The sequence below is a fragment of the Chelonoidis abingdonii genome, chromosome 7 (genome assembly GCF_003597395.2).
Source record: "Chelonoidis abingdonii isolate Lonesome George chromosome 7, CheloAbing_2.0, whole genome shotgun sequence".
In the NCBI taxonomy this organism is placed as follows: Eukaryota; Metazoa; Chordata; order Testudines; family Testudinidae; genus Chelonoidis; species Chelonoidis abingdonii.
This window is the reverse complement of record NC_133775.1, coordinates 62,226,587-62,239,156: the sequence shown is the minus strand read 5'-3', so window position 1 is coordinate 62,239,156 and position 12,570 is coordinate 62,226,587. Positions and strand designations below refer to the sequence as shown.

Genomic DNA, 12,570 nt, shown 5'->3' with positions numbered 1-12,570 from the left:
CGGGGGGAAGGCTGGGGAGACGGACCACGTCCTGCTGGCGGAGCCGACGGGCTAAGGGGGCTCGTTATTCGCTGTTCCGGGACCCGGAGCAGCAGCAGCAGCCGCAGGCACAGACCCCGTTCCCGTGAGTGACAGGGCGGGGGTCCGGGTCCCTCCTGCGCCGGCTACAGTCTCCCAGGTGGCGGGTCCTTCAGGGGAAGACTCCTCCCCCCCTAGTTCAAGCGAGGGGGTCAGGCCTCCGCAAGGGATGGCGGGGAGACGGGGGCCCGGGCCTTGGGCTGGGACTTGGTGGGAAGGGGGTGCCGGGGATGACGGGGGGAGGTGCTGCAGGGTGGGCCCTGGGGGCGGGGGGGAGAGCAGTGGGGGGGGGAGGAGCAGGGTGCAGGGGCGGGGCTGGGGGCGGGGCTTCCCATCTTCAACTATAATACCTTACAATTTCCAATGCAGCCGTGCCCCTCCCCCCGGACTGGTTGGGAATAGTCTGTGGGTCACGCTGGAGTCTTGTCTGTCTCTGGAAGGTAGTGATGGTATCTGAGCGCACCTCCCATCTTGGGCTCACGGTACTGCCTTGCAAATGTGAACAAATTATCCATCATCACAGTGAGATGAATAACTGATTTTGGGGAGAGTCTCAGAGGCACAGATGGTAGTTAGGGGGCCCATTCACACTGGAAGTCAATACATTTAAGTTCTTAACTGCTGTTTGTGCCTTTGAAATTCCCTCCCCTCCCTGAGTGTTACAGATGGGGAAACAGAGGCATAGGGATTTAAACCTTCTTATTGATGAGGTATAAGGAGTGATGAGGCACCTAAGGTCCTGATCTGGTATTTTTTTGGAGGCGAGGGGATGCAGGGAATAATGTTGTTTAAGTTGCTTTTCTCTTTTTAAACAACATTTGCTAGTTCTCTTGCTGACTTCTTTTCGTTTCATGTCACATCTTATACATAACGTGATGCAAAAGGAAGGTCTCGTATCAGAAGGTGATAGAAAACCAGCTACGCTTATTCATGAAAACAGCAGCATATATCTGCTATATAGCTATATCTGTATATCCTGGAACTGAGACCACTATGAGAGAGTAAAGAACACTATTAATTGAATGGAACAACAAATGGGACTAAGTATTACGTGGTATTATTATCCCAGTGAGGACATTAAATCAGGGACATTGTAGCAAAATTGTACAAAAATGTATTTTCTTGATTTTAATGATATTTTGAGGGGATTAATTCTGATACAAACACACAAGGACTGTGAAGAACATGCCTCAGTCCCTTTACCGCACAAAATGCCTGCAGCATACTGTGAACATCTTATATTCACATTCCTGTAAAACGGTCAGGTGTGGACATGCCCATTTATCTAAATGTATACAGATGATTCATGACATGCAGTACTGTTAATCTTGTAGTGGAATGATCTTTATAATTCTCTGAAGCCCCGTCATACATGTGAAAAGTGTTTCATGCGTTGCACTGGAGTTACATGTGCTCAACACCCCTCAGGAATAAGTTCCAAATGATTTATTAGTCACAGTAATTAGCAAATAATAAATAGATACTGATAATTTGAGAGCCTGCAAAACTAAAGAGAGCAAATCTGAACATCATCTTGATTAATCAACAACCTCATTGGGGCAAAATATTAAATTTTCCCTTTGCATTCATAATATATCATGTTGATGGAATATATGTATGATTGTTTCTTGATCTGACCGTGTAAGATTTTTATAAATTAGGCTGCAAAAACAATATGTCAAACTAAACTTTTAATATATACAGGAGTTAGGGAATTATTATGATCCCCATTTTACATATAAAGAGCTGAGGCACAGAGATTGGTCATAAAGAAAATCTGTGACAGTGGAGAATTGTGTCTGGATCTCATGAGTTCCAGTCTGGTGCCTTAATCACAAGACCATGCTTTTGAAGCTTTTTTCATGTGCTGAGGATGTCTGCTCTTGTAGATGGTATAATTTACCGCTTTCCAGTCTCCTAGCAATGTTGTGCATCTTAATTGTTTGTGAAGTGCTCTTTGATTCTTGAATAGGTGCTATGGAATTAGAAAGTATTGTTATACTGCTCTTGCTTCTTGAGTTCAAATGTTAAAAGCTGTTACGAAACACCACAATACAGAGGGAGTATTTGGTATTTCTGTAAAGTTTAGTTTATATATTGGCTTGATGTTCCTATTTTAAAAGAAACATGAACATTGCACTTCTTTTTTGTACCTACTATAGATTTTTTTACTTAAAACTTCTCCCTTGCTGAAAAGACATTTATGATTATTAACAGGGGGAAAAAAAGAGAGAGAGAATAATAAAAAGAAACTTCACATATCATTTAAAGTAGGGGTTCTCAAACAGGGGGTCAGGTCCCCTCATGGGGTCACAAAGTTATCACATGTGATGGTTGCGAGCTGTCAGCCTCCACTCCGAACCCTGCTTTGCCTCCTGCATTTATAATGTTAAATATATTTGAAGTGTTTTTAATTTATAAGGGGAGGTCACGCTTAGAGGCTTGCTGTGTGAAAGAGGTCACCAGTGCAAAAGTTTGAGAACCACTGGTTTAAAGGATGCTGTACCAGAAAAGCAGAGTTTCAGTATATTAATCATTTTTTAAAATAATCTAGTTGACAAGGGTTCTGTAAAAAGAGGGGGTATTCAGCATTAGAATTGGAAGTCTGAGGAGTACAAAGTATGTAACTATTGCTTCTACTAAAAAGTAAATATACATTTAATAGAATTGGGAAGTGAGTTACAGTATTATGCAACTTCATCTATTTATTCTGTGGATATGTGGCTTTGTTAGCGTTCCTCTTACCTCTGGGACATACAGTTGTTCAGATCCTAACCTGATCTTATACCAAATGTTGACCCTAGGTCAGTGCTGTACTGTTTAATGGGTGCCATCTTTTTCTCATTAGTGTGTGAAGTATAAATATTTTCTGGCACTTTTTTGGAAATGTCGAGAGAACCATCCCATTCCCCACCCCCCAGTGTCCTAGATAACCTTTCCTTCTTTGATAAAATTGTTAGGAGTGTCCAGCGTAGTATCCAGTTTACTGAGCGCGTGATGGGTGTCACATGTGCCAACACCACCACTGTGCTAAATGTATTAAACTCATTATTTGTTAAGTGCTTAACTTTTCTTCTGTCTTATTCTCTGCAACCCAGCCATTGTTTAGCAAGACTGTGAATTTTGCAGCTGGATAAGGGCTTGAAGTCATACTATTTGGGAGTGATTGGTTATTGTTTGTATCATGGTGAAGAGCTGAAAGAGGACATACTTTCACTTTTTTCATCCTTTTTCCCCCCCTTAGGTCAGGTCTTGAAGTGTAAGGTGCAGACTTCTCTTCACGGTGCATGGACGGAAAGCCAATGCGCAGGTAAGGTGCAGAAGAAGAAATGATTCTTCTCTGATCAAAACCTGACAATTGATGTTGAGTTGATTTTGTAAGTAGTAGTCCATAACATGGTTATTTCAGGTGTGTATTCTACAACTAACAATATTTATTTAAGGGGCAAAACTAAACATCTGTTAACATGAATATGCTGTTAGAGAAAGGAAGTATAGAAGATATGTGTTGCCATAATCATCCATTTTAAAACAGTTCACTGTGTTGCTTAAAAAATGTACTTTGGACTACTTATTTTATGGTGTGATTACATCAGTATTTCCTCATGAACCATCTAGCAGTATTTCTTAAACCTAATCATGCTCCTGATGTGTATTAGTGTGACCTTTACTGTAGACTTGAGTTCTCTGCAGGCCAAGGGGATTTGTCTCTTATTTGTGGATACTAATTGCATCTACTGTAATGGGCTGTGGACACATCTGCAATCTCTTCCTGTGTAATGCTGACATCAGCTATGTCAGAAACAGTCTTTGTCCTGTAAAAGAAAGAGGAATTGTGTTTGTTAAAAAGGGATATTGACCAGCCTGTTTGACATGAATTGTATCTGTCCATTTTGATTGTTTTAATACTGAATGTGCCATCATTTATGCTTTATAGCAGATATATTTCTGTATTTTTAAACAGGCTGCCTACAAAAGGCCTGTCTGTGTTTGCATGGTTGAGAATCACTTTTCAAAGGTATTGGACAGCCAAGACTCATGAATATCACGTAGCCTGATAAGCTGGTTGTGTCCCTTAAGTCAAAATATCTGTTGGAAGTGGGGAAAACTTATTAGATGCACACCGGTAATCACATAAACATTACAGTAGGAAAAGAGGTGGGATTTTAGCATAAACCACTTTGTAGAGGGATATTAATTACTGCATTTGCAGAAACAAGTACTAACATAAACTTGGTTGTGTAACAGTGTGGTAGGAATTGCATTGTGTATTAGCTCAGTAATGTCATTCTACAAACCCTTATTGAGTTAAATGAACCCCTCAACAGCCAGAAAAAGATTATCTATGCTACTGCTTCAGTTAAGCTAATAAATACATCCTGGGATGTGACACAGGTGTCATTGTATCATTCAGCATTTTGCTGAGACAAGGAGACTGATTTAGGCTTTGAGAGGACACAGTTGGCTTTCTGCTGTGAGTTTTTTTCCTCAGCGGATGGACTGAATAATCTAGCAAGTATTTTCATCTTGATCTTCTTCAGTGGGAGCAGCTGAAACGTTTTTAGCACCCATAAGGCCACATCTATTCTGTTCGGATTCTTGTTCCGCCCTCATCACTGTAATACCTGAATGCTTTGCCTAAACGCATAAAACAGTGTGATAAGCATTTGCTATGTGTGGCTTGCCCCCCCCCCCCCTTTTTGTGTGTGTGTGCGCGCGCGCACAAGGGAAAAAAATATGTGAGGTTCTTTAAAATTGTTTCTGCATTTATTTTGGCTGCTGTGCTCTGTATGACAAGGAATGGAAAGTGTTGAGGTTTGAGGTTGTTTTTAGATCCTGCGGAAGTTCATTTCTCAGCCTTAGCTCTGTCTCCTGCACAGACAAGTTTACCCTGGCAATGGACAGGGTAATGAGCAGCAGATTTTTCTATCATGGTCCTAATCCTGGAACATTAGGCAAAATTTTTAGATATACCGGGTCCAGACCTTCTAGCACCTTGAAGAGAAGGACAGAGATCTTGAATTTGACTCAGTGTTCTATAGGAAGCTAGTGGAGAGAGCAGGTGATAGTTGTGATGTGCTAATGCTAACTTGTGTTGTTGAGGTGTTTGTGCTGTGTGCTAACTGGAGTTTCCTAACAGCTGACAGCTTCATGTCCAAGTATATTGCATTGCTGTAGTCCAGCCAGAAGCTGACAATGGCATGGATCTTCTTCTTTTTTTTTCTTTTGGGTGGGGGGAGGGCTCCTAATCTTTTGCATATCTCAGGGAGCTCCGTGTGAGCCATTTAGGTTCCTGTTTTGTTTGTCATTCTATTGCTTATTTGCTTCCAAAATGTATTTCAAACAAATCTTGCTCCATTGTACTATTGGGGAAGCATTTACTTTTATCTTTAATCAATGCCCTGCAGACATAATAGCACCTTGTGTGATGGTCTTGTCAGAGCTCACAAGCAAAGTGGGGTTGAGCTGGGTCATTACTTGGATAGATGGTTATGTTAGGTCTGGTTTCAGAGTAGCGGCCATGTTAATCTGTATCCACAAAAAGAACAGGAGGACTTGTGGCACCTTAGAGACTTAGGCTTTGGCTACACTTGCACATTATAGCGCAGTAAAGGCACCAAGAGCGCTCTAGCTCACTCCCCATCCACACTGGCCAGGCATGTAGAGTGCTCTGACTCCGCCGCTGGAGCACTCCTGGTACTCCACCACCTCCCCCAAAAGGAATAACATTTGTTGCGCTCTCGCTGGAGCGCCACAGCACCAGTATGGACACTTACTGCGCTCTGATTGGCCTCCAGAAGTGTCCCACAATGCCTGTTCTAGCCACTCTGGTCATCACTTTTGAACTCTGCTGCCCTGTCCTCAAGTGACCAAGCGTCAGACCCGCCCTTTAAATTCCCTGAGAATTTTGAAAATCCCCTTCCTGTTTGCTCAGCCAGGTGTGGAGTGCTCTCAGTGCATCTTTCCAGGTGGCCATGCCTCCAGACGCCAGACAAGCCCCAGTATGGAGCAATGATGAGGTCCTGGACCTCATCAATGTTTAGAGGGGAGGAAGCTGTGCAGTCCCATCTGCACTCCAGCCATAGGAATTACAATACCTTCCAGCACGTATCAAGGGCCATGATGGACAGGAACCATGACCAGGATGTGGTGCAGTGTCAGGTTAAAGTAAAGGAGCTGCAGAATGCCTACTGCAAAGCCCACTAGGCAAACGGCCGCTCCAGTGCTGCCCCCGCGACCTGCAAATTCTACAGAGAGCTGGACGCGATACTTGGAGGTGATCCCACCTCCACTGCAACGACCACCATGGACACTTACGAGCCCAGCATGGCAAGGATGGGGGGGAGGAGAAAAGCACAAACGATGGTGCTGAGGCAGTGGGAGACACCCCAGAATCCCTAGATCAAGGGCTGGCAACCTATGGCATGCGTGCCGATTTTTAATGGCACGCTGCTGCCTGCTGGAAGCATGCTATTAAAAATCCTGCCCAGCCTGGCTCACTCTTCTCTGCCCTCCGCTCCATCCCCCTCCAGCAGGGGCAAGGGGCAGAAGCTTGGTCCTGCTGGCTCCCCTGCCTCTTCCCTAGTGTGCTGGGTTCCTGCCCCTCCTCCTCCTCCTCTCTGTCCCTCTCTCCTTGCCGGCTGATCAGCTGATGGCCCTTGCAAGGGAGGGTGTCCAGAAGGATCACAGTCAGCGTGCCCGCTGCTCCAGGCGGAGGCAGAGAAGAAGGGGGGCAGGGCCTTGGGGAAGTGGGGGTGTAATAGAGACACATCCCCTCCAGCTGTCTGTCCTGACTCCCCTTCACACTCACCCAGCTCTGAGCCCCACAGCCCTGCACATCCCCTAGGCCCATGCCCTGAGCCCTGTCCCCCGCACACACCCCAGGCCCCTGCCCTGAGCCCTGTACCCCCCTCATACACACCTAGCCTCTGCTTGACTCCTTCACCGCCCCCCCACGACCCAAGCCCTGACTCTTGCACCCCCCCACATACCCAGCCCCCATGCACCCCCCACATCCTGACTCTTGCATCCCCCACATCCCCACCCTGAGCACCAAATGGGAGCTCCGGCACTACCACACCACATTCCCACCTGCCCCCCGAGCACCAAATGGGAGCTGCCCAGGTAAGTGCCTCACACCCAAACCACCTGCCCCAACCCTGAGCCCCCTCCTTCATTCTAGCTCCTGGCCAGACCCTTCTCCGCCAGCCCTGTGCTCAGTGCACTTCCATCCTCATCTCAGTGCAGAGAGAGGAAGAGAATGGGCCAGAACCAGGAAAAAGGTAGGTACCCATTGTATGTGGGCAGGGCTGGGACCCCAGACTGGCAGCGGGCTGAGCAGGTCCGGCAGCTGGGATCAGCCATTCAGCCCACTGCCGGTCTGGGGTCCCGGCCGCCAGCCCCGCACAGCCCACTGCCAGTTTGGGGTTCTGGCTGCTGGACTCTTGCCAGCCAGGGTCCCGACCGCAGGCCCCACTCAGCCCGCTGCCAGCCTAGGTGAACAGAACCTCAGACCAGCAGTGGCTGAGCAGGCTGACAGCGTAAGATCAACATTTTAATTTAGTTTTAAATAAAGCTTCTTAAACATTTTGAGAACCTTGTTTATTTTACAGTACAACAATAGTTTAGTTATATAATACGTAGACTTATAGAGAGAGACCTTCTGAAAAACATTAAAATGTGTTACCGGCATGCAAAACCTTAAATTAAAGTGAATAAATGAAGACTCGGCACACGACTTCTGAAAGGCTGCCGACCCCTGCTCTAGATGCATGCAGCCAGGAGCTCTTCTCGAACCAAGAGAAAGGCAGCCAGTCACAGCATCCGGTGCTTGGGGAAGGACAAACAACAGAGGAGGTTCCTGGTAAGTGTCTTTTTTTTTTGGGAAGGAAGTTTTTTGGTACGGGCTCTTTGAGCGAGGAGGGTAGGGGCTGCATGCATGCCTAGATGCGGAATAGCGCATTGATGTGGTCTATCACATTGCGGTAATCGGCATCGATGATCTCTTCAGGCAGAACTCTCAGCCAGAACATGGGCAATGCGCTTGCACAGGTTTATTGGGAGAGCCAGCGTGGTTCTTGTCCCAGTCAGCCTAATGTGTCTGTGCCACTGTGCTGTGAGGGGCGGGGGGACCATTGCTGCACACAGATAAGCTGCGTATGGGCCAGGGTGGAAGCTGCATTGTAGGAGAAGACCCTCCCTTGCTTCTCTGGTCACCCTCAGCAGCAAGATATCTTCCAGAACAAACTCCTGTGGAGAATGTTGGGACAGTGTTCAGTGTAGGTGCCCCCTGCAGCTGTTGGTTCTCCCCAAGGCACAGAAACCCAGAGGACAGTACAGCCATGAAACAGTCAGTCCCCACTGGACCCTGTGCTTACTCACCATTTCTGGGACTCCTGTGGGTTATGTGTGGTCGCTTTGGGACAGGCAAAGTATGTTTTTTGTGATTGCCCTCCTTAAGTGCAGGGGAATCATTGCTCTGTCTGGTGTGTACAATACTGCCTCTGATAAGTGTTGCATTTTGCCTGTCTAGGTGCAACCTTGAGATCTCTCAGCTGTCATTCTTATCACCGGCCGACAGACTGAGAAGACTCAGGAAGAGGCTGCGCAAAAGCAAAGAAGACATGCTGCATGAAGTCATGCAGCAGTCTGTAAACAAGAATCGAAAGTCACAGAAGTGGAGGGAGAGTGAAAGGAGGATCTGCCAGGAAAATGCAACACACCGGTGACAAAGAACGGAATGGCTGATTAGCATAATGGAGCCACAATCAGACTCTATCCAAGCATTCGTCGCTATGCAGGCAGAGCACTACCACGCTCGCCCCTCCACCCCCGCAGCCTTTGTCCCAAAACTCTTTCCCTTGTGCCCCCATGTCCCCTCCAACCCACTTTCCCCAACATCCGGGTTCTTACCACCCCCAGCTGCGTCCTACACCTGTAGCTTCACTACCCACCCACAAAAACAACGACTCTTATTCACTGCACTCAACCCCCCTCAACATGCCTTATAGCCATCCTGAAGTGCATCACTCAGTGCACAGCACTCCAGACAGGATTCGAGTGTATGAAATCAGGACATACTCAAGCCTATGAGTGAACTGGTCCCCACCCCACTCCCTTGCCCTCTTGTTATTTCTGTGTTACTTTGGTTTTTTTCAATAATTGAATTTACTTTTCAATAAATCAAGTTTTTTACTTTGAAAACATACTTTATTAGTGCATAAAGCAAAATATACCTTAGCCCAGGAAAGCAACAAGGACTGCAAGTCATTGTATAAAACACAGCCACTGGACTTAACTCCCGTGCAGAGCACCAGACATTATTGGTGGCTTTCAGCCTCAAATTGCTCCCTCAGGGCATCCCTAATCCTTGCAGCCCCGAGCTGGGCCCCTCTAATAGCCCTGCTCTCTGTCTGTTCAAATTCAACTTGCAGGTGTTGAACCTCCAAGGCCCATGCCTGAGTGAAGCTTTCACCCTTCCCTTCACAAATAATCTTGAGGGTACAGCACGCAGATATAACCACGGAGATGCTGTCTTCGGCCAAGTCCAGCTTCCCATAAAGAGAGCGCCAGCAGCCCTTCAAACGGCTAAAAGCACACTCCACAGTCATTCGGCACCGGATCAGTCTGTAGTTGAACCATTTCTGGCTGCTGTCCAGGCTCCCTGTGTAGGGTTTCGTGAGCCATGGCATTAAAGGGTAAGCGGGGCCTGCAAGGATCACAGTGGGCATTTTGACTTCCCCTAACGTGATCTGGGAAAAAAGTCCTGGCTTGCAGCTTCCTGAACAGGCCAGTGTTCCGAAAGATGCATGCTTCATGCACCTTTCCGGGCAGCCTGCATTAATGTCAATGAAACAAGCATGGTGATCCACAAGCGCCTGGAGAACCATAGAGAAATACCCCTTCCGATTAATGTACTCGGATGCCTGGTGGGGTGGGACCAGAATAGGAATATGCATCCCATCTATCGCCCCTCCGCAATTAGGGAAACCCATTTGTTCAAAGCCAGCCACAACGTCATGCATGTTACCTGGAGTCATGGTTCTTCTGAGCAGGATGCGATTAATGGCCCTGCAAACTTGCATCAACACAATTCCAACCATCGACTTTCCCACTCCAAACTGGTTAGCAACTAATTGGTAGCTGTCTGGAGTTGCCAGCTTCCAGATTGCAATAGCCACCCGCTTCTCCACTGGCAGGGCAGCTCTCAATCTTGTGTCCTTGCGCTGCAGGGGCAGGGGGCGAGCTCAGCACACAGTCCCATGAAAGTGGCTTTTCTCATCTGAAAGTTCTGCAGCCACTGCTCATCATCCCAGACTAATTAATTAAGATGAGCTGTTATCAGCAGGAGAAGAAATCTTTTGTAGTGATAATCAAGATGGCCCATTTCAGACAGTTGACAGAAAGATGTGAGCGTACTTAACATGGGGAAATAGATTCAATTTGTGTAATGACCGAGCCACTCCCAGTCTCTATTCAAGCCCAAATTCATGGTATCTAGTTTGCATATTAATTCAAGTTCAGCAGTTTCTCGTTGGAGTCTGTTTTTGAAGCTTTTCTGTTGCAAAATTGCCACCTTTAAGTCTGTTACTGAGTGACCAGAGAGGTTGAAGTGCTCTCCTACTAGGTTTTGACCTTATGATTCCCTGATGTCAGATTTTTCCATTTATTCTTTTGCGTAGAGACTGTCTGGTTTGGCCAGTGTACATGGCAGTGGGGCATAGCTGGCACATGGTGGCATATATCACAGTGGTAAATGTGCAGATGAACGAGCCCCTGATAGCGTGGTTGATGTGATTAGGTCCTATAATGGTGTCACTTGAATAGATATGTGGACAGAGTTGGCATTGGGCTTTGTTGCAGGGATTGGTTCCTAGGTTAGTGTTTTTGTTGTGTGGTTGCTGGTGAGTATTTGCTTCAGGTTTGGGGGCTGTCTGTAAGTGAGGACTGTTCTGTCTCCCAAGACCTGTGAGAGTGAGGGATCATCTTTCAGGATTGGTTGTAGATCTTTGATGATGCGCTGGAGAGGTTTTAGTTGGGGGCTGAAGGTGTGACAGCTAGTGGCGTTCTGTTGTTTTCTTTGTTGGGCCTGTCCTGTAGTAGGTGACTTCTGGGTACTCTTCTACCTCTGTCAGTCTGTTTTTTCGCTTCAGGTATCCAACCTTTAGAGGGAACTGGTTAAAACTGTCTTTTGAGCAAAGAAAAAATAGCAGGTATGGGTTTTCACTGAAGTGATTACAATGGAGGAATGAGATGAAGTTAATTAAAGATTAAATTGTAGTTTGGGGAAGGCTGTTGCCTCTCACTGGGGAAGTCAGCCAGCTGCATGGACTGGGATCTCATCTGAGTGAAATTAGCTGCAGAAGGCATAGAAACCTTATTAAAAGACTCAGGATGCAGAGCCTCATTGGCTTCTTTCTTTCTGCATATAGATAATCTCATAGTTAGTGAAACAGACTTAATTGATTTTAATTCACTAAACTAAGAGAATTGTCATAGTAAGCAGTGCAAATAGTGACAGATAAACTGGCTTATTACAGTTATTTAAAACTTTTAATAATATATGGTATTAGTATCAGGTTTTGAAAAGTGCATGTTCACAACACATAACTGTAAACTATCAGTGTCCCTTTAAATCCCAAAATCTGTGAAGGGCAGGGACACGGTTTTGTTCCCACTGTTGATGACTAGAGTTAGTACTCTGCTCCTAGAAGCCTCCACTAAACATCTAGTTGATCCAGTGCATAGTGTTGAGGATTTTATAGCTGGCATTCATGGTCGGTACTGAACTAATGTCCCAGCATGTTGTGAGTGGGCACTGTGCTGTTGAAGGTAACTTATTCTGGCTGAGATATAAAATCAAGTTTCTTGTGTTCTGAAAATCCCATGACAGATTTAGGAATTGTAGCCTGGTGTACACACCAAATTCCAACACTGATATTTATATTCTTCAAACGGAAATGCAGTCCCCTTGCAGCTTCAGTTGGGTACTGTAATCTTCACTTCTGTTCCTAATGAATGTTGCAGAGTGCTGTTAAACAACTGCCTGCTTTCCACCCTAGGGAGTGTGTGGGGCTGGGGATGAGGGGCTGAGAGTTGAAAGGTGCTTAAAAGTAAATTATTACTGAAGTGTCAGTGTGCATTTTATTCAGAAACATAGCCATAGATGTTTGGAACCTTGTAGGAGTTCCTTTTATACTGCAGGGATGGATGCAGTAGAAGAACTAGAAGTGGATAGCAACGTAGGCAGCAGTGACCATGAGATGGTTGACTTAAGGATCCCGACAAAAGGAAGAAAAGAGATTAGCAAAATATGGACCCTGGACTTCAGAAAAGCAGACGGAGGCCACGTCTACACTATGGGATAATATCGAATTAGCTAAAATCGGTTTTATAAAACTGATATTATAAATTCGATTTCATGCGGTCACACTAGGCACAGTAATTCGGTGTTGTGCGTCCATGGTCCGAGGCTAACGTCGATTTCTGAAG

General features: G+C 46.0%; 1 protein-coding gene and 1 long non-coding RNA gene across 5 annotated transcripts in view; both read left to right on the top strand.

Annotated features, from left to right (window-relative positions):
- Window positions 1–8: 8 nt before the first annotated feature.
- KLHL20 (kelch like family member 20) overlaps window positions 9–12,570 on the top strand; it is a 63,758-nt gene continuing 51,196 nt past the window's right edge. The window contains exons 1-2 of one of the 4 annotated variants that reach the window (XM_032806092.2): window positions 9–124; window positions 3,323–3,388. In XM_032806092.2, the coding sequence (XP_032661983.1) occupies window positions 3,366–3,388 (23 nt within the window). In that variant the 5' untranslated portion in view covers window positions 9–124; window positions 3,323–3,365. Of the gene's footprint in view, window positions 125–477; window positions 601–3,322; window positions 3,389–12,570 lie in introns of those variants that run through there. The other 3 variants (XM_032806094.2, XM_032806093.2, XM_075067932.1) reach the window with 3 other exon arrangements.
- Window positions 7,244–9,274, top strand: LOC116839864 (uncharacterized). The gene is made up of 2 exons (XR_004377257.2): window positions 7,244–7,942; window positions 8,612–9,274. It is a non-coding gene; the product is annotated as an uncharacterized LOC116839864 (long non-coding RNA).